This window comes from Mustela nivalis (genome assembly GCF_964662115.1).
Source record: "Mustela nivalis genome assembly, chromosome: Y".
In the NCBI taxonomy this organism is placed as follows: domain Eukaryota; kingdom Metazoa; phylum Chordata; class Mammalia; order Carnivora; family Mustelidae; genus Mustela; species Mustela nivalis.
Genome location: NC_139041.1, coordinates 30260181 through 30283465, shown reverse-complemented (window position 1 = coordinate 30283465; position 23285 = coordinate 30260181). Strand labels below are relative to the sequence as shown.

The following is a 23285-nucleotide window of genomic DNA, read 5'->3' as shown; positions in this document are numbered from 1 at the left end:
TAAAATCTTAAAAGGAATATATGGTACATAAAAAACAGAACACAAAAATAAGTGTTATCATTAGTTATGATGTCAGTAAGGCTTGTGGTCAACAGCAAGATATTAGTAGTTATTAGGAGACAAAAATTATATATATTGATTTTCAACTATATCAGGTTTTGGGGCCTATAACCCTCTTGTTCAAGTGCCAACTATAATTTTAAAATCCCTCAAATTAAAGGAGGCAGTTATTTATTTAAAAATCACTGTACTGGGGGCGCCTGGGTGGCTCAGTGGTTGGGCATCTGCCTTCAGCTCAGGTCATGGTCTCAGGGTCCTGGGATCAAGCCCCACATCAGGCTCTCTGTTCAGGGGGAAGCCTGCTTCCCTCTCCCTCTCTGTGGGCCTCTCTGCCTACTTGTAATCTCTCTGTCAAATAAATAAATAAAATCTTAAAAAAAGAAAAAAAAAAAAGAATCACTGTACGGGCGACGGGGCAGTGGGGGTGAGCACCTAGATTCCTCTGTCAGTTGAGTATCCAACTCCTGCTTTTCTATCAGTTCATAATCTCAGTGTTCTATGATTATGCCCTGTAGGGGGCTCCACACTCAGTGGTAAAGTGCCCAAGATTCATTCCCTGCATCCCACCCATGCTCTTGTGTGTGCTCGATATCTAAAATAAAGAAATAAATGTTAAAAAAAAAAATCACTGTATTATGCTACACAAAGTCAGTCTGTCAGAAAAGACAAAGACAATACAATTTCACTCATATATGGCATTTAAGAAAGATATGATCACAGGGGGAAAAAACAAAGGCTAACCAAGAAACAAAGTGGTGATTACCAGAGGGTAGGGGTGGGGACATGGGTGAAATAGGTGATGAGGATGAAGGAGTGCATTGTGATGAGCACCAGGTGTTGTATGGGAGTGTTGAATGATTATACTGTACACTTGAAACTAATATTACATTGTTTGTTAACTGTAATTTAAATAAAAACTTAAAAAACAAAGAAAACCACTATAGCTTTCATAGTGATAATCGGTATTAGAAGATATTAATAAGATAAATAACAAAGATGGTCTCTCAATGCAAAATACTATAGCATTCAATCAGATAGATTTGCTAACAAACATTTAAAAGGTCATGGTGAGTAGTATAGTGCCAAAATTTAGAACTTACTTTAATGAGATTAGCACCTCCTTTTTCACAACCAATATGATACTTTTTCTCAGGTGTTTGAAAGGCTAGTAACTCTTTTGTTACCCCAAGGTGACCTTCCAAGATTGGCTCTTCAACTCCTGTTTCACCTGTGTTTTTAACGTTATCCTGTGAAAGGAGAAATGTTAAGAAATGTAATTCACAGGAAATGACAACTTACAAGCAAGAACAAAAGGGAGCTGGAGGAAAGTGTTATCTCAGGTGTAATTATTCCATTCTTTCCATTCATGTGATTTCTCCTACCTACAGAACTCTTTCAACATTAAATGTGGAATTTTGTCCTAAGACACTGGCAATGTTTGGAGATATTTCTGACTTTCACAAATGGGAGGGAAGGAAAGACACCCCTCATAATTAGAGGCTGGAGTGTTGCTCAACATCCTACAATGACTATCACAGCTCCTCAAAACAGGAATATTAGTAAAATGTCAATGTGCCAAAGCTGACCAACAGGAGAATGCTAATCTACAGTTTAAAAGCTATTCATTTCAAAAATATATTCTAAAAGAACTCTGTGTAAGTGAGAGGCACAGGTAGTTAAATGTAAATGCTAATCCATTAGACATTTTTAATTAACAAAATTAAGAATATTCTAAATATGATAATGGGAAATATAGGTAAAATATACCAAAATGGAGGAAACTGAACATCAGAATTCTGAGTCCCAACCGAAGTAAACTATTTGTATAAAATGAAACTAGCTGTATATTCTATTAACATAAATACTTAAAATCATAAAGCTCTCTTTTAATAAGGGTGGATTTAAAACTGTTATAGTAAACCGAGTATTATACCACTTACCCTAATTCTTTTGAGCCAATCTATTTCATTGTTTAGAAGAACTTCAGCATTGGGTACACTGATATTGCTGTTGTAAGCATAATTAAGAAGGTGCTGTAGAAGAGTGAAATAGTCACCTGAATGTTTACCTCTCTCTCGTGCTGTGCTCTGAAATATAAATTATAATATGAATTTTCAAGTCATGTTCAAGATTCATGTTAATTTTTACAAAATCTAGGTAAATGGTAAAATGAAGTGGCAACACCTTATACCAATGACATAAAACACAATAAAACTGAATTCTACTTTTCCAAGAAACTATTTCTAAAATGCAAATAAAAATCAGTCTACAAACAGTACAGAAATTATTAGAACAGATTTTATTTCCTAAGCATAACTAAATCTTTCCTTTTTTTTAAAGTTTTTTTTTTTTTTAAAGGAACCTCTACAACCAATATGGGGCTTAATCTTAAAACCCCTGAAATCAAGCAGCATAATCCACTGACTGAGCCAGCCAGATGTCCACATAAGCAAATCTTAATATTAAAACTGTACTTTCCTAAATGTTCCTGATTTTAAGAATGAATCACACTGATAAGTACATTTAAAAATATCTCACCCCCAAAATGGTAAAGAGCAGAGTAATGAAGAAAAGTAGAGGCCTGTGTCCCATGCAACATCTTGTGCACATTAAAAAAAATTGCTCCTGTGCCAAATGACGAACAGTTCTGAAATAAAAACATTTTCTATTTAATGTATTACACTTATGAACAGAAAAGCTCCAATGAATTATTTTGATACTGGGTTATCTTTAACAGGGTAGATAAATTGCAAAAACACAAGGTAGTAACTTGTAACTCAACACTGAGATAGGAACATAGAATAGTTAAACCTATCTTTTAGGGAGTGAAACCTCAAGTTGCAACCATAGTCTGGAAACTACGGGGTATAGTGTCTTCATGTAAGACTTGACCTAGTTTTTAGTATGCACTGATGGTGGTGATGATGAAACATACAAAGAACAAACATATGTGAATAAGTGTAATTATTTGCAGGATATTCTTTAAAATGTCCTTTGGAAAAACCTTAGATAATGCTTTAGAGACAATAGAAAATGTAATAAAAACTCTATTTCTGGCCTCTCAAAGAACCGTTTTCAAGGAATTGTGCTTTGAAGTAAGTAATTCATGGAAACTCAGAAGAAGCTATGTGAGATTTTTCAGTGGTTCTCAAATATGACCATCAGATGAGAAGCATCAGCATTATGTGGGAAACTGTTTGGGAATGTCTTAAAAATACAAATTCTTCAGCCCAATCTATACTTTCTGATTTAGAAACTCTGGAAGGGAGGCCTAGCAATCTACATTTTAATAAGCAATTTCAAGGATTCTGATGTAAATCAAAGTTTGAGGATCATTTGAATGCTATCTTGTTTATATATTACCATGTATTTGACAAATTTCAAAGTCTGTAATTTCTGTACCAGAATTTCATCTAATTATTATCTGCATCTTTAAAAATGTTCAATAATGTGTTTATCTCTCTAGAATATCTCGTTTATTATTGTGATTCTGGAATCAACAATTTAAGAGATGTTCTGTGAGAAGCTATTAATTTGGCAAATGCTACTTGTTTAAAAGCCAGATGTAACTCCCATTTGAGTATGAGAAATTAAAGTTTTCACAAATTTAGGAAGAGCTTCTCTTTTTCTCTGGTCAGGATAAAACAAAGCCAACAAAATCAGCTTAAAAACTACTTAATAAGTACAACTTTCTCAGTGAAAAGATTCTGCAAACAACCACGGTGCTTCAAAAAAACTCAGCTGGTCACAAACAGTCTCTGATAAATGCACCTACTAGAAACATTCAGTTTCACCTGAAAGACTTGTATCTACAAATAACATCAACCTACTGACACCTGTGCAAATCTGCCAATGCCTGAACTCCATTATGTATCATCTGTTTATTCAGAAAAAGTGCCTAGCTGGTAGAGCTCCCCTTGCTATCTATCCTTAGTGATAATTCCACTTTTGTCTTTTTATTTCAGCTGCTGAATAGTGATTTCAAATCTCTGACAAGAGCAGGCTCCCTCATGAAGAGAGAGTCTGCTATTAAAAACAGAGCCTATTTAGGTGCTAAATGGTGACTTAAAGAGCACTGTAAGTTACATTTTGTATCTGTGGTAAATGCCATGCTTTTGTCTTGATACCTGCTAGATCTCAGAAATAAATTTATGGTTCAAATTTGAAGGATTTTAAGTTTTATGGTTTCAGTTGACTCTTCTACCTACAATTTTAGTCCAGTAGCACCACTTACTTTTTAAAATATTCTTATTGTTATGTATTTATTTTCTTGTGTATGTATGTGTGTGTGTGTGTGTGTGTGTGTGTGTATATATATATATATATTTTTTTTTTACCCTTTTTGGAAAAAGAGACTAATTAAAACAAATACAAGATGGCCACATTCTAATTTTCCAAGAATTTCCTCAAAAGGTAAACATCACCTGACTACTAATCTTATTTAATAACTTAAGAATAAAAATTCTGCCAACCCCAATCAGAGCCCCTGAGAAATGTTTTGGATTGCCTGCCGGGAAATCATTAGCACCTTTGGTATCCTAAGAAAAATTTTATCAGGACCAAAAATCCAAAACAGAACAACTTTGGGTATCAATGATGTGGTGCAGAGTGTGAAAAGATACATATGCTTTCTATTTCAAGTCCAGATTAGTGGCTCCGAGACCAAGGATCCAGTTTTCTTGCTCCTCTTCTTTCAATTACCCTAGAATGGAAGCTGAGATTTCATTGACCACATTACTGTTTCACAAAAGTATTAATAAGAAATGAAGAAGACAACAAGGAGAAGAAATAATACATGCTGAAGTTTCAGTAAACCAGATTACCAGCCAGACTTCAATGCCTTTAGACTTGCCCAATTGTAAGGCTAAATAACTTTTAAGGATCTTAAAAGTCCTTCTAATCGATAAATGCCAAAGACAGGGTTCAAAAAACTCTCCAAAATAGTAACTAAATTGTTTCAGATATATGTCTCATTTTCACAATTTTCTGTAGGAATGTTTCAATACATACTCCAAATATCTGAGTTCCCCATTAAAAGGTATATATTGCCAAAATGACTTAAAAAAGTATGTTAACTACATGAGACTCATTTTAGATATAAAGACACAAAATTAAAATGAAAAGCTAATTTGGGGAAGATGCTTGAATAGAGAGTACCAAGAATCCATCTATCAATAAATAAAGCTGTCTCATGTAACAACAGCAAATGTTCCAGAAACAATGGTCTGTCCTCCAAATAATAGAGATATGTGTTTTGATTGTTGTTGCTGTTCTGATCATGTAGGTTGGGAAGCCATTGTTCAACTGCCAGTCCATTCTGGAAAACCATTTCCCTTTGGTTTAGCACCTCCAGAGCACTAAAAACGGCAGACAGATTTTCCCACTTCACTTTTCTGTTATCCTGTTATGTGTAACATGACATTTTAGGATTAGGACATTCAACAGAAAACACATATATGGGGGAATTTAGGAAAGTGACCATATATACCCAAGGGAGGCAACAGTTTCAGAAAATACCTATGAAAACCTTCAGTATACACTGCAGGCAGATTTTCAGACAAATATAGCATATAACAATAACATCAAAAGCAAGCAAAATTGTGGCAAAAGGAAAATGTGGTTTCCAGAATTACAACACTGTGTATTTCTTTTTTTTTTTTTTTTTTTTTTTAAAGATTTTATTTATTTATTTGACAGAGAGAAATCACAAGTAGGCAGAGAGGCAGGCAGAGAGAGAGAGAGGAGGAAGCAGGCTCTCTGCTCAGCAGGGAGCCCGATGCGGGACTCGATCCCAGGACCCTGAGATCATGACCTGAGCCGAAGGCAGCGGCTTAACCACTGAGCCACCCAGGCGCCCAACACTGTGTATTTCTAATACCCAAACACACAATGTATAAAAAGAACCAGGAAACCATAGCCCAGTGAAGGAAAGAAGTCAAAGGAAAGTCCAGTGAAGGAAAGAAGTGAACAGAAGATGTCCCTCAGAACAACCAGATGCTGACTTTCAAAACAAGTAATATGAACAAAAAATAAAACTCTCCAGTATGTGTAGGTGGCTCAGTTGGTTAAGTGTGTGCCTTCAGCTCAGGTCATGCTCTCAGCATCCTGGATGGAGTCCCACATCAGGTTCCTTGCTCAGCTGGGATTCTGCTTCTCCTTCTGCCTGCCTCTGCTTGTGCTCTCTGACAAACAAATAATCTTAAAAATAATTTAAAAAACCCCACAACAAAACAAAAAATAAACTCCCTTAACAATGGTCAAAGAATGAAAAAAATACGAGAGTATCATCAGAAAAGAGGTAGGTATTAAAAAAAAAAATCAATAAAGAGACAGAAAAATAAAAAGAAACCCCCTTTTATAAAAAGTTGTGGAGCAGGGGCGCCTGGGTGGCTCAGTGGGTTAAGCCGCTGCCTTCGGCTCAGGTCATGATCTCAGGGTCCTGGGATCGAGTCCCGCATCGGGCTCTCTGCTCAGCAGGGAGCCTGCTTCCCTCTCTCTCTCTCTCTGCCTGCCTCTCCATCTACTTGTGATTTCTCTCTGTCAAATAAATAAATAAAATTTTTGGGAAAAAAAAAAAGTTGTGGAGCTGCAAAGTGCAAGAATAGAGAGTACCAAGTTTAAGAAATCAGCAAATATAATGTTAGGACAATTATAACAACTGTGTCAGAAGCAAAAAGAATGAATGAAAATGAACAGACCCTAAGAGTCCTGTCAGATACCATCAAAAAGTATCTGAAGATAAAAGAAGATACAAGATACAAGACCAACATATGCACTGTTAAGAGTGAAAGTAGAGATGAGAAAGCACCACAAAGATTTGAAAGGCTGAAAAATTTTCCCCACTTGAGGGATGAAATGGGCATATTATATCTATATATATAATTATATCTGAACTATCAAAATTCAACAAGAAAGAATGTTGAGAGTAGCAAGAGAAGCATTGCATCAGGTACACAGGATTCCCACTAGGATTATCAGTGTTATTTCTCATCAAGGAGGCCTTCAACAAATAAACACCAAGTGCTCAAAGAAAAAAAATTATCAAGCAGAAATACTATGTCTGACAAAACTGTATTTTAAGTATGAGAAAGAAATTAAGATGTTCACAGATAAACAAAAGCTGAGCTTGTAACTTAATCATGAAACTATAAGAAATCTTCCTTTAATCCACATGGATAGGTAGCCCATATAATAACATGGATTTCAAAAGAGAAAACTAAATTTCTCAAATCTTATGAAAGAAGATTCTCTAGAGAAATGTAACTCAACACAGAGAAAAAAAACAAGGACAGCGGGGCGCCTGGGTGGCTCAGTGGGTTAAAGTCTCTGCCTTCGGCTGAGGTCATGATCCCAGGGTCCTGGGATCAAGCCCCACATCGGTCTCTCTGCTCAGCGGGGAGCCTGCTTCCTCCTCTCTCTCTCTACCTGCTTCTCCGATCGCTGTCTGTCAAATAAATAAAATCTTAAAAAAAAAAAAAAAGAAAAACAAGGACAGCACAGTAAATTTTACCCTTTGACAACCAATATCTATAAGAGACAGGAACCCACCTTGCACCTCCCCACACACAGCTCATTTATCTAATAAATAAATCAAGTTCAGCTTTCAGCAAAAATCAAAAGACACACTAAAAGAAAAATGAAAAACAAAGTTTGAAGGAAGGAGCAAATATCAGAATCAGATAGAGATATAGAAAAGATATCAGTTAGCAGACTAGGAATCTGAAAAATGTATCATTAATATGCCAAAGGATCTAATAGATAAAATAAAGAACATGTAAAAACATGGGGGCAATGTAAATAATATAGCAGAAATTCTATCAAACTAATGTTATAGATATGTCACTGTAACAGAAATGAAGAGGGAACTGTAATAGGCTCATCAAGCTATACAACTGAAAAAAAATTATCAATGATCTTGAAAAAATACAGGAGAAACTCTGAAAACTGAAATGCAAAGGAAAAAGAAAAAGGTGAAACAATACCAGGAATCGGGAGACAACTACAAAAAGTAAAACACGGGATGCGTGTGTGGCTCATTTGGTTGAGTGTCTGCCTTCGGCTCAAGTCATGATCCCAGAGTTCTGGGATCCTGCATCGGGCTCCTTGTTCAGTGGAGAGCCCTGTTTCCCCCTCTGCCTGTCATTTCTCCTGCCTATGCTCTTTCTCTCTCTCTGACAAATAATAACTTAAGAAAAAAAAAAAAAAGGAAAACATGGGTAATGGGGTACATAAGAAGGAAACAAAACATTTCAACCAATAACAATGGAGAACTGGCCAAAATCAGTGACACTCGGAAGTCAGTGATCAAGGAAACGGAGAACACCAGGAAAACTAGTACCAAAAACATCTGTGTGTAGGCATTTCATATTCAAATTGCAGAAAATCAAAGAAAAAGAGAAAAATCTTGAATGAAGCAAGAGTAAAAAACCTTACCTATAGAGGAGTAATAATAATTACCTTGGACATCTCTTCAGTAACCAGGAAAGCAAGAAGAGAATAGAGTGAAATATTTAAAGCATTGAAAGAAAAAACTCACCAACTTAGAAATCTGTATACAGCAAAAGTATCATTAAAAATTAAATGAAAAATAACACTTCCTCAGACAAAAAATAAGGAAAATTGCCAGTAGACTTGTCTGCAAAATGTTAAAAGAAGTACTTAAGAAGGAAAATGATACAAGTCTGAAATTTTAATCTCTACAAAGAAACAAGGAACTTCAGAGAAGTACTAAATTAAGGGAAAAAATAGTTTCTTTTCCTTTTTCTTAGTTAATAGATGATAATGTGTTCAAAATAATAAATGGAACAGTAACTTGCTGAGTATGAATAAGTGAAATGAATGACAACAGTGTTACAAAGAAAAGGAGGAGAACTTGGAAATTCTATGTTTGAAGGAATTTGCCACACTCTTGAACTTGTACGGTGTTCTTGCAGATTCAAGGGCAACCACATTTAAAAAGTAATTAAAGAATTTTAATGTCTTTCCGGCCTGTAGAGTCTGGAAAAGGTGACTGCTCCCTCAAATGCACACAAAACACAAAGGGATTAAAACATGGAAAAACAAGGAAGCGTGACACCATCAATTAATAATATAATCTTTTTTTTTTTTTTAAAGATTTTTATTTATTTATTTGACAGAGAGAAATCACAAGTAGATGGAGAGGCAGGCAGAGAGAGAGAGGGAAGCAGGATCTCTGCTGAGCAGAGAGCCCGATGCGGGACTCGATCCCAGGACTCTGAGATCATGACCTGAGCCCAAGGCAGCGGCTAACCCACTGAGCCACCCAGGCGCCCCAATTAATAATATAATCTTTAAGTAACTGAGTCCAGAGAGATGAAAAACTACAAACTGCTTGGCAAAGAATTCAAAGTAACTGTTTGAACTGAGAAATATAATACATGAACATAATACAAAGACTGAAAGATAGAAATCTTTGAAAAGAACCAAAAAGAAATTCTGCAGCTAAAGAATACAAAGAATGAAATGGAAGAAAAAAAAGAAAAAAGCAACAGAAAGCTGAACAAAACAAATGAAATGGAAACAAGGATACACGGAGTGTAAGATGGGTAAGAGAGGTCATTTGAAATCATCAGGTAAGAGAGATCATTTGAAATCATCCACTTAAAAAAGAAATAAAAAGAGTGATAAGTCTGTAAGATTTATGGGGCAATGTCAAGAAATATTAATAAACAAGAAAATAAATAAGAAATAAAGAAATAAACAAGAAACAAGCAAACAAATAAATAAACAAGAAATAATAAAGTCACAGAAGGAGAAGGGGCTTATTTTGAGACAGAATGGCTAAAAACTTCCAAAGATTTGGAGAAATAAACCAGATTTGTGAAACAGATCCCAAACAGGATCAATAAAAGAGTTCATTAAGACACATATATTATAATCCATTCATCAAAAAGTCAAAGAGGGAATTCTGATAGCAGCTAGAAAAATGACTCTTCACATAAAAGGAATCCTCCATAAAACTCTAAGATGATTTATCAGCAGAACCTGGCAAGCCAGCAGAAAATGAGAGTAATATTCAAAGTGCTGAAAGGGAAAAATTGTTAACCTAGCATGTTATATGCTTGGTAAAGCTGCACTTCAGAAGTGAATATAAAGACATTCCAAACAGTGAGAGAATTTATCACCATACAACGTACATTGTGAGAAATGTTAAGGGTAGTTCTTCACATTGAAAGAATGTTTATTAGTAACATAAAAATATAAAAAAGCATAAAACCGACTTGTAAAGATAAACACAAATTCACTATATTCTTCTAATACTGTGTGTGCATTTTTAAAATATTTTATTTATTTAGTAGAGAGCAGACATGAGAGACATGGAGGGGGAGTTACGGGCAGAGGGAGAAGCAGACTCCCTGCTGAGTAGGGAACCCGACACCCAGCTTGATCCCAAGACCCTGGGATTATGACCTGAGCGAAACGCAGACACTTCACTGGCTGAACCACCGACGTTCTCCTCTTCTAATACTGTTATAATGGTACATAAAGTCACTATTATCTCTAATAATATTAAAGTTAAAGGCAAAAGTTTTTTTTTTTTTTAAAGATTTTAATTTATTTATTTGACAGAAAAAGAGCACAAACAGGGGAGCAGCCGAGGGAGTGGGAAAAACCAGCTCTCCACCAAGCAAGGAGATCAATGCAGGACTTGATCCCAGGTCTGAGGACCATGACTGGAGCTTGAGGCAGATGCTTAACCAACTGAGGCACTCAGGCAGAAGTTTTAAAATCACTATAGCTATAGTAATTTGTTATTGGATACACAACATAGATAGAGGTTGTGACCAAAAAATGTGGGAGAGTAAAAGTGGCCAAAAGACCTGAACACACATTTCTCTCAGAATGTGCTAATCAGCACATTAGAAATTGCTCATCGTTAGGGATATACAAATCAAATACTTTTTTGTTTTTATAAGATTTTATTTATTTATTTGACCGAGAGAGTTCATAAGCAGGCAGAGAGGCAGGCAGAGAGAGAGGAGGAAGCAGGCTCCCTGCTGAGCAGAGCGCCCGATGCGGGACTCAATCCCAGGACCTTGAGATCACGACCTGAGCTGAAGGCAGCGGCTTAACCCACTGGGCCACCCAGGCGCCCACAAATCAAATCTTGAAGGAGATACTACCTCACACCAATAAAAACGGATACTATTAAAAAAAAAATCAAAACAGTGTTGGCAAAAATATAGAGATATCAAGAAAAATGTGACTAGGATATGTTTAAAAAATACTGATGCTATATATATATATATATTTTTTTTTTTTTTTTAAAGATTTTATTTATTTATTTGACAGAGATCACAGATAGGCAGAGAAACAGGCAGAGAGAGGGAGGGGGAAGCAGGCTTCCGGCTGAGCAGAGCGCCCAATGCGGGGCTCGATCCCAGGACCCTGAGATCATGACCTGAGCTGAAGACAGAGTCTTAACCCACTGAGCCACCCAGGCGCCCCTGATGCAAGATACTTATCTTATGGTAATGACAAAGAAAAAACTTCTAGTGGATATATAATAGATAAAGACAAATGAAAAATTTCACTACAAAAAAATGAGATCACAAAGCAGAATAGCAAAGAGGAAGAAAAAAAGTACAGAACAATTTACAAAAAGGCAAAAGTAATTCTGTATCTTTTAATAATTACTTTGAATCCAAAATGGCCTAAATTTGCTAATAAGAAAACACTGAGCAAACAAACAGATTAAAAATAAAATGAAGAGTGGGCACCAGGTAGCCACCAGGAAAGAACTGAACATGGAGTTGGAAACTGGAGAAGCAAAGGTGAGATGTTCTGGACCCATGGCCTCAGACCAAGCTGGATCCTGAGGAGATGAAAAGAAAAAGCACGAGGATGTGCTCTCATCCACATGGAACTTCTTCATCTACATAGACCTGCTGAAAGTCACAATTTTGTCTCAAAGAAACTGGATAGCAAATGAAGATGGGCACCACTAAGGAACCCAGTTACAATTTCAATTCCTATCTGCAAATGAATAGGCCCAGAAAGATATTAGAGACTCTCTGAATGCATGGACATTGAAATTCTACTAGTTAAGAACAAATCTGGCTCTGGTAACTGACCTTCATAGCTAAAACTTAAAAGTACTTGGGAAGTCAAGACATTTTGTGGTAAGAGTACACTCACATGCCTGTGATGTTCAGCTTCTGTGAATTTGATGTAATTTTAAGTAATGTCACATTCCATTTTCTATCAACTACTTATTATAAGGGAATTATGGCTGCAATAAAAATATAAAGCATAATAAAATAGAAAAAAGATAAAATATAAAAAATAAAAAAGATATAAAAAACAAGATCCCACCATATGGTATCTATAAGAGAGTGACTTTGGCTGACAGTGAAGAAAAGAATAAAGATGTTCTGTGCAGGGGCGCCTGGGTGGCTCAGTGGATTAAGCCGCTGCCTTCGGCTCAGGTCATGATCTCAGGGTCCTGGGATCGAGTCCCGCATCGGGCTCTCTGCTCAGCAAGGAGCCTGCTTCCCTCTCTCTCTCTGCCTGCCTCTCTGTCTACTTGTGATTTCTCTCTGTCAAATAAATAAATAAAATCTTAAAAAAAAAAAAAAAAAGATGTTCTGTGCAAATGGTAACTAAAAGAGAGCAGAAATGAACAGACAAAACAGCAGTAAGTCAAAAACTGTTAAAAGAAACCAAAAAGGATACTGGATACTGATAAAAGGTCAATTCAACAATTCTTACAAAGATGTAACAGTTATATTCACCCAACATCAAAGCTCCTAAATGCATAAAATAAATACTCAAAGATTTGAAAGTACAAATACAGTGCAATATACTAAGAGAAACAGACTCATAACATTCCACTTTTACGAATGGATTATTCGGTCAGCAAATTAATAAGAAAAAAGCAGAACTGAACAACACTACAGACTAAGTGGATCTAACAGACATATTTTCGGAATTTTTTACCTAGCAGAATTCAGAACTTTTTATCTAGCAGTAGAATATACCTTCTCCTTAAGTGCATCTTAAGGGACATAATCCTGAATGAACTACATGTAAGGTCACAAAAGAAGTCTTAAATTCAAGAAGCTAAAAGTCATTCTAAGTAGTTCTTTCAACTACAATGCAATGAAAGTAGAAAACAGGAAAATTCACAAATACACAGAAACAAAATAATATACTTCTGAGCAACTATTAAGTTAAAGAGAGTAAAAAAGAGGGAACTTAAAGAATATTTTGAGAAAATGAAAGCATAACATACCTAACCTGAGGGATGTAGGAAAAGCAATATAAAAGGGAAATTTAAAATTTAGAAATCCTTTCCTAGACTAAGAAAAACAGAAAACTCAAATAAAATCAGAAATTAAAGAGGAAACATTATAATGGATGCCTCAGAAATAAAAAGGATCAGAAATAATTGTTATGAAAAAATATAGGGTTATAATATTAGACCAGCAAGTGTCTAAAAAAATTTCGGTAATTTCCTAGAAACAATCTAACAAACTTGACTCAAGAAAGAAAAACAGACCAGCAACAAGTAAGAATCATGAATTAGTAAGTGAAAACTCTGAACGAATACAAAGCCACAACAGATAGTTTCATGGGTAATTTTTACTACTTACAGGAAGTTAATACCTATCTTTTTAAAATTTTAAAAGACTTTATTTATATATATATCTATTTATTTAGAGAGAGTGCTTGGGGGAGGGGCATAGGGACAAAGAATTTCAAGCAGACTGCTCTGAGCCCAGACACTGATGTGATGGGGGCTTAATCTTCATGATCCTGAGATCATGACTGGAACTGAAATCAAGAGTTGGATGCTGACTGGCTGAGCCACTTAGGTGCCTCATCCTTTTTATTCATTTATTTAGAGAAGAGGGGAGAGAGAATGTTAATAAGCACGCTGCATGACCAGCATGGAGCCTAGTGAAGGGCTGGATCTGATGACCCTGATATTATGAACTGAACTGAAATCAAGACTTGTATACCTAACCAACTGAGACACCTAGGTCCTAATACCCGTCCCTTAAAAAAGAAAAAAAAAAGGTGTGCCTGGGTGGCTCAGTGGGTTAAAGTATTTGCCTCTGGCTCCGGTCATGATCTCAGGGTCCTGGGATTGAGGCCTGCATCAGGCTCTCTGCTCAGTGGGGGGCTTGCTTCCTCCTCCCTCTCTGCCTGCTTTTCTGCCTACTTGTGATCTCCGTCTGTCAAATATATAAAATAAAATATTTAAAAACAAAAAAGAAAAAAATTTATTTATTTGAGAGAGAGTGTGAGTGAGACAGTGTAAGCAGAGACATGGCACAGGAAGAGGGAGAAGCCAACTGGCTACTAAGCACGAAGCCCAATACAGGATTTGTTCCCAGGATCCTGGGATTATCACCTGAGTCAAAAGCAGACACTTCTCTGACCTGATTCACCCAGGTGTCCCAACACCTATCCTTTTTCAAGTGTTCTGAAAAATATAGTATGTGGATACACTCCCAAACTGCTTTTTTGAAGGCAGCATAGTTAGGAAGCTAACTAAAAAGATTTTAGGAAAAGAAAACGATAGGCCAATATCCCTGATGAAGACAGATGCAAAAATCCCCAATACAGTAATAACAAATTAAATTCAAGAGGACATAAAAAGGATTAGACAGGGGCACCTCAGGTGGTTGGGCAACTGCCTTTGGCTCAGGTCATGGTCCCAGGGTCCTGGGATCGAGACCCATATCGGGCTCCCTGCTCGGCAGGGTGTCTGCTTCTCCCGCTGACCTTTCTCCTCTCATGCTTTCTCTCTCTCTCTCAAATAAATAACTAAAATCATTAAAAAAAAAAATAAAAAAAATAAAAAGATTAGACATCATGACTTTGTGGGAGTTAATCCTGGAACATAAGGAAAACTTAACATACACTAATTAGTCAATGTCATTCATCACATTTACAAAAAGGAATAGTAGTACAACGATCATCTCAATGCCTCAAAAAAATGATTTGGTAATGTTAGAGATCTATTTATGATTAAACCTTCAAAATAAACAGAAGGAACTTACCTCAATAAAATGCAATGTGAAAAGCCCATAGTTAACGTTATAATCAATGATGAAATCTGAAAGCTTTCCCTCTAATATCCAGTATAAGGTAAGAATACCCATTCTCACCACTTCTATTAACACAGAAGTAGGAATTATTTCTAGAGCAGTTAGGCAAGACATAAGACTGATTCAGAGAACTAAAACTGACTACCAATGACATATGTAGAAAATCCTAAAGATGCAACAAAAATAAAGTTACAGAATACAAAATCCAAGTACAAAAACTTCATTTCTGTACACAAAGAACCATCAAAAAGCCCCACACTGGGATTAAGAAAACAATTCTGTTAACAATATTAACAGAAGAATTAAGAATAAGCTTAGAATAAACTTAGAGATGTTGGACTTGAACACTGAAAATTGTAACACTGATGAAGAACAAAGATGGAGACATCATGCTTCTTGATTTCAAACTGTACTAAAAAGCTACAGTAATCAACACTATATTACTTACATAGAGTCTACATACATATGATATGGACAGAACTGATATCTCAGAAATAAAGTCATTCATTTTATGCAACTCGTCTTTGAGAAGGGTGCCAAAGGAAAGTAAGTAAGGTTTCTTCAAAAAATGGTGTTGGGGAAATTGAAAATACACATGCATAATAATGAAAAGGACCCTTATTTCACACCACACATAAAAATCAGTCTAAAATGAATTAAAGTCTTAAATTTAATAAGAAAACAGAGATAGGTCCCCAGCAGGCTCTGCTGATTACGTGTCTGCCTTCAGCTCAGGTCATGATCTCAGGGTCATGGGATCAAGCTCTGTGCTCAGCAAGGAGCCTGCTTCTCCCAATCCTTCTACCACTCCGCCTGCTTGCGCTGTGTCTCTCAAATAATAGACCCTTAGGTGCCTTGGTGGCTCAGTGGTTAAGCTTTTTGCTCACGTCATGATCCTAGAGTCCTGAGATAGAGCCCTAGGTCAGGCTCCTTGCTCGGCAGGAAGCCTGCTTCTCCCTCTTCCAGGTTGTGTTCCCTCTTTGCTATGTGTCTCTCCCTGCCAAATAAACAAACAAAAATTCTTGGGGAAAAAAAAGAAATAAAAAAAATTCAAAAAAATATTTTAGTTATTTGACAGAGAAAGAAAGAAAGAGAGGGAGCAAGAGTGAGCACAGAAGCAGAGGGAATGGCAGGCAGAGAAGGAGGGAGAAGCAACCTCCTCGCCAAGCAGGGAGCCAGACGCAGGATGGATCCCTCTTAAGTAAGTGGATTACTTAACCCACTGACCCACCAGACACCTTGAGAAAAAGCTTTTGATATGGGTCTTCTGAACTGATTTTTGTGTATGACATCAAAAAAACCATCAACAAAAGAAAAAACAAAGAGGATTGCATCAAACTAAAGAACTTCTACACAGCAAAAAAACCCAACAGAATGAAAAGACAACCCACAGAATGAGAGAATATATTTCCAAAATATGTTTCTGGTGAAAGGTTTATATTCAAAATATAAACTGATGCAGCTCAATAGCAAAATAATTAAGTACCTAAAAAGGGGAAAGTACCCAATCAGACATCTTTTTCAAATAAATATATAAATAGTGAATTAGTATGTGAGAACAATGTGATTCATCATTAGGAAGTAAAAATCCAACCAAAACAGGTTATCATCTCAGACCTGTTATGATGGCTATTTTCAAAAAAGTCACCATACCAAGTGTTTACAACAATGTGGATAAAAGAGAACCCTTGTACAATGTTTGTAGGAATGTAAATTTGTATATTTGTTATGGAAAACATTATGAAGATTCCTTTAAACACTAAAAATAAAACATATCATCCAGCATCCCAATTCTGGATATATATCCAATTGAATAAAATCAGTATCTTGAAGAAATATTTACATTCTCATGATCACTGAAGCATTTTAATAATAGTCAAGACATAGAAACAATCTAAGGATATGTTGATGATGGATGCCTATATAAGAAAAATATGATACACATATACAATGGAGTATAGCTCGCCTCTTAAAAAGAAGTTGTCTTGCCATTTGTGATACCATGGATGAACCTGGAGCACAAGAGGCCAAGTGTATTAATAAGCTAGACCCAAAAAGACAACAACTGCTTAATCTCACTTAAATGTGGAATATAAAACACTCACACTTAAAACCAGAGAGTACAATGGTGGCTGGGAGAATGATGGTAAAGGCACAAAATTTTCTTTTAACAAATTTTTTGGGAAAATAACATACAATTTGGTAACTATCCTTAATAACCTGCTGTGTTCTTATAATCTGCTGACAGATGATTGTAAATGTCCCCACTATAAAAAAAAACAACTATGTAACGCAAAGGATACACTGATTACCTTGACTGCAGTAATCATGTCACAATGTACATACTGAAGAAAATCACATTGGTACATCTTATGTATATACATCTTTGATTTATCAAGTACACCTCAATAAAGCTGAGGAAATTTTTAAAAAATTACAGATCAAGTACAATATTTAAAAATTCTATATCTGCTTTTTCAGAAATAAATTTTCTTCAAAATTATAATGCGCATCAAGGAAAATTTCTGCTAGTCCTTTTCAAGTGATAATTTTAACACTTATGAGCAATTTACAAATTCTGGGAAAAACTATTGGTGTAGATAAGTTCTGTATAGGAAATCTAGTAAGAAGTTACACAGTTTTATTTACTTAAAAGAAAAATATAGAAAGAAAAGCCAGAAAAAAGTGAAGGAGAGAGAATCAAGAACATGAGAAAATGAACAAAATCCAAGCAGAAATGTGGGAGCCAATAATACAAAGATATTAATAATATTCAAACTCAAAGGTCTAAATATACCAAAAAATACATAGTCAAAGCATATAAACATGTTACAGCCTAGTATATACTTTAAAAATATATTTTTATTTTTTATAAATTTTTAAATTAATTTTTTATAAATATATTTTTATTTTCAACCCATATTGAAGACAGATTAAAATTAAAATGTTGGAGAAGACATTATATACAAATACTAAAAGAAATCTAGGGAAGGGATAATTCAAATGATTATAATTTCAGACAGAAAAGTACTTAATAGCAAATTAAATTAAAGGTAAGCAGAAGAGATTGTAAAATTTAGATGATAAATCAATGAACAGATTTCTAACAATGAAGTAACTACAACAGTTATCAAGAAACATCCCTCCCCTCCAAAAAAAAAAAAAAAAAAAAAAAAGCCTAGGAGTGAGGCTCCTGGCTGGCTCAGTTAAGTGAAGCGTCTTGATCTGTGGGTTTCTGAGTTCAAGCCCTACATGGGAGGGTGGGGTGGAGGTTAAGGGGTAGGGAAACTTACTTAAGAATTAAAAAAAAAAAAAAAAAAAAAAGCCTAGGAGTTGAAAAGGGTTAGTGGTGAATACTACTACAGAAGAATGAGAACAAATCAGTAATTTTTTGTAAGCAATTTGAAGGGAGAATCTACAGAAATTTATTCCATAATGCCAGAATCATGATGACAACAAAGTCAGATAATGATACTATATAAAAAAGACCAATAACCCCTTAAGAATAGAAATACAAATATTCTCAGAAGGGCCAAAAACATATGAAAAGCTCGTAAGTGAAATGTAAATCAAAACACAATGAGATGCTACTTTGCACCCAGTAGGATGCACCCACCTATCAAAACAATAGGTGTCATCAAACATGTGGAAAAACTGGAACCCTTGTGCATTGTTGGGAAAAATGTAAAATGGTGCAGTGACTATGGAAAAGAGTACTGAGATTCCTCAAAATATTAAGAACAGAATTAACTACTGATGAAGTTCTAGAACCTAGGTGAGGTTCGGTGGGCTGAAGTCCGGAGCCGATGACCAAGAAAGAATTCTTGAGACATCTTTGGTGCAAAAGGGTGGTTTATTAAAGCATAGGGACAGGACCCGTAGGCAGGAAGAGCTGCTGCCCTGGGTTGTGAGGGATGGCAGGTTATATACCTTGCGGTTGGGGATAGGGGAGGGGAAGGGAGGTTTCCACGGAGTTTTCATTTGTTAAAGAGGGCCTACAAGGTGCCCTTGTGGCTTGATCAATGTCGTCTTTAGGTCAGCCATTAACATCAAGATAGTTGGGAGATTCTTGGTGGGGTATTATGATCCTGCTATCATTTACCTTCTCTTCTACCTCAGGCTCCTCCAGTTTATGATGGGGAAGGAGACATTAGGGCATCAGGAACTGAGAGTTATTTGCCTCTGGAAGTTTGTGCTATTGATAAGGTAATCTCCCTGTTTAGATATCTGTAGAGCAAGGTAGATTCCTGTCTTGCAGGATTGTGATCTCTGCAAGTTAACTATTTATTGTTTTATGGCAGACAGGGGTGCCTGAGGAATGCCACACGTATTATGGAGGGGAGCGGGTGGAGAGGGGGGTGCGAGGTGCCAACTTCTGCTCTGTCCTCAGCCAGCCTCCTGCTCCCTCATCACTATGATCCCAGCAATCCCACTTCTGGGTATATATGCAAAAGAATTCAAAATAGTTTCTTGAAGAAATGTCTGAACACCCACATTAATCACCAAATTGTTCAAATAGCTAAGAGACAGAAGCAACACAAATGTTTATCACCCCATAAATAAAGAATATGTGATAATACATAGAGAGGAATTTTATGCAGTCTTAAAAAGGGGGAAACCCTGTCACATGCTACAATATGGAAAAACCTTCACAACCTCATGCTAAGCAACTATCCCAGTGACATAAAGACAAATATTTTATGATTCCAATCATATAAAGTACCTGAAGTAGTCAAAATCACAGGAACAGAGAATAAAAAGGTATGTACCAAAGAGAAGAACTCGTGATGCCATGGGTGGGTAATTTAGATTAGTGAGTATATTGTTTCACTTCTGCAAGATTAAACAATTCCAGAGCTTCTTGAAATGATATAATTATATTTAATCCATAACTATCAGTTCAGAAATTTAGTGTTACATATTTTTTACAATAATAAACATATCAAAATTACTCAACAAAATATTAACCAAAATTTTAAGTATATTGCAGATATTATACCAAATGACCAAGTAAGATTTATCCTAATGATGTGAGATTTTCAACATATAAATCAGTGTATTTTAATAAATTTATTTTTATTTTAATAGAATTGTTTTTGAAGGGTGCCTGAGTGGCTGGCTCATTTGGCTGAGTGGCTGCCTTCAGCTCAGCTCATGATCCCAGAATTCTGGGGCTGAAGCCATATGTCTGGCTCCTTGCTTATAGGGAGCCTGCTTCTTTCTCTCTCTCTGCCTGCCTCTCCCCCTGCTTATGAGCTCTAACCCTCTCTCTGTGTCAAATAAATAAAATCTTAAAAAACCAAACAATTTTTGACACATCACATAAATATGATTCAGGAAAAAAACTCTGTGACCACCTCAATTGATTCAGGAAAAAACTTAAACAAATTCCAACCTTTTCATGATAAAAACACTTATGATGAGGGAGCAAGAGGCTGGCTGAAGACAAAGCAAAAGGTGGCAACTTGCACCCAATCTCCATCTGCTCCCCTCAGTCATATGTGTAGCATCCTTCAGGCAGCCCTGACTGCCATGAACAAATAGTTAACTTACAGGGATCACAATCCTGCAAGACAGGGAGTCTCCCTTGGTTTACAAATGTCCTAAATCTCACTAACAAAGATGATTGATAGCAGGAGTGTGACACCTCCTTAACATGTGAAAATTCTGTTGAAACCTCCCATCCCTTCCCTTCACCTTCCCCCAACTGCAAGGTATATAACCTGCCATCCCTCACAACCCGGGGCAGCAGCTCTTCCTGCCCACAGATCCTGTCCCTATGCTTTAATAAACCACCATTTTGCACCAAAGATGTTTCAAGAATTCTTTCTTGGTCATTGGCTCTGGACCTCAGCCCACCGAACCTCACCCAGGTTGTAGAACTTCATCACTTAAAGAATAAAAAGAAAATCTCAACAGGATAAAGATCCTATATGTAAAGCTTTGACTTACTATCTACTCAATGATGAGAGACTAAACGCTTTCTCTATCAGGAACAAGAGAAGGATGTCTGTTATCATCTTTTCTATTCAATGCATAGAAGAACATAAAGCAAAGAAAAGGCAAATGAAACACAAAAATTGGGGGGATGGAAATTAAACTATCTCTAGTTGGAAAGGAAACATGATTTCATATACTGATAAAATCCTGAAAAGCTGATAAAGACTGTGAATTTAGCAAAACTGTAAAGTACAAAATCAATACACAAAATCACTTGTCTCTCTACATAATATAGTAGCAATGAACCAATTAAAAAACAATTAAGAAATTAGAAAAAAATACTACCTATAATAGTAGCAAAAGGATAAATAAGAATAAACATAACTAAGAAGGAGCAACTGTGTTGAAAGAAATGGAAGACCTAAATAAAAGAATATGTGCTGATGTACTGAAAGGCTTCACATTAAAATGTCGATACCACCAAATGATCAACAGATATAATGTAATCTCTCCCAAAATTCCAATGGTGTTTACTGCTGAAATAGGGAAAGCCTATTCTAAAATTCATATAAACAATCCAGTTTCAAAATGAATTGATTATTTAACAGATTTTATTTATTCATTTGAGAGCAAGTGAACATGGGGTGTGGGAGGAGGATGAAGAGGAAGAACCAAGAAGTTCCAAGAAGAGGGAGGATGAAGAGGGAGAACAGCTGAGCAGGGAACCACATGCCAGGCTCTGGCTCAATGCATGGGATCATGACCTCAGCTGAAGGCACATGCTCAACTGAACAATAGAGGTGCTCCTAAAAATGGAGCACTTAAAAGACATTTGCCACACTAAACAAAAGATAAGTTCATGAAAAAATGCTCAACACCACATACAGAAATAAAAACTGAAACATCATAAAATGTTACGTAGTATCTACTGGGAGGGCTACTACCTTAAAGAAAGTTAAAAAAATAACAAGCATGGGAGAGGATATGGAGGAAACTAGAACCCTTATACATTGCTTATGGCAATATAATATACTGTGTCATTGTGCAACTCAGTTTTGTGAACCTCAAAAAAGGTTAACATAGAATTACCAAGTAGTATCTATTTCCAAGGCATATTCTCAAAAGAATTGAGAACGGTTACTCAAACAGATATCTGGGTTCATAGCAATTATCATAGCAGCAGTATCCATCAAGCCAAGTATCCATTAACAGATGAACTGTGTAAGCAAAAACATTGTATGTACATCAATTATCTACTGATCATTCAGCTTTAAAGGAAGGAAATTCTTCAATATGCTACAACATGGATGAACTTTAAAACATTATGCTATATGAAACAATCCAAGCACAAAAGGACTAATACTATGTGATTCCTTTTATGTGAGTACTTGTAATAGGCAAGTAAACAGCGATAGTACATAGATCAGAGGTAACGAATGGGTGGAAGGTTTGGAAAATGGGTATTTTCATTTAAAAAATTTTGTCTGGATAATGAAAAATTTAGGAGATAGTGTTGACTGCATGACACTTTATAAAAGTTCTTAAGGCCACTGAACTATCCACTTAGGTTAAGTCAAACACGTTAAATATAAGTTTCCTAAATATCAAAGTACTATGTAGAAAACCAAAAGGTTTCCTTATTTGACTTCTAAGATAAATTATGATCAAAATATTCCTTTCTGCTGAAATGAGTAAGGTCAGCCTTCTTCTAGATTAAAAAAATCACTTACTTGCTCGGACAGTGCAATAATAAGTCAATGATAAATGTCTGCCAGGCTTTTTCTTTACTAAGTGCATCCAAGGCTGTTGGAATTAGAGCAAAACATAATGTCATCACTTCCAATGCTTCACAGCAAACCTGTTCATCCTCCATGTCTGGCTCAATGCTTGCAGTGAGGATCTGTAAAGTTAGAATCAAAATAAATTACTCATTAATTTAAAATACACTGAAGTGTTTTATTTTCAAAATAAAATAATATACGATTATCTTACAGCTGTATGTTTACTTTAAACTAAAAGATCCAGGGATGCCTGGGTGATTCAGTGGTTAAGCATCTACCTTCGAGTTAGGTCATGATCCCAGGGTCCTGGGACTGAGTCCCACATCAAGCTCCCTGCTCAGGCTGGAGGTGGCTTCTCCCTCTCTTCTTGTCCCTCCCTGTGATCACGTGACCATGCAGCATGGTTTTTGTCAGGTGAATAAAA

General features: G+C 36.0%; 1 protein-coding gene across 8 annotated transcripts in view; it reads right to left on the bottom strand.

Annotated features, from left to right (window-relative positions):
- Positions 1-23285, bottom strand: part of LOC309856854 (ubiquitin carboxyl-terminal hydrolase 9X-like) — a 163198-nt gene that overhangs the window by 38151 nt on the left and 101762 nt on the right. For all 8 annotated transcript variants that reach the window (XM_082718527.1, XM_082718526.1, XM_082718524.1 and 5 more), the window contains 4 exons: positions 22811-22980; positions 2599-2707; positions 2001-2147; positions 1161-1307 (listed from right to left, as the gene is read on the bottom strand). In XM_082718527.1, coding sequence (XP_082574653.1) covers positions 1161-1307; positions 2001-2147; positions 2599-2707; positions 22811-22980 — 573 coding nt within the window. The remainder of the gene's footprint in view (positions 1-1160; positions 1308-2000; positions 2148-2598; positions 2708-22810; positions 22981-23285) is intronic.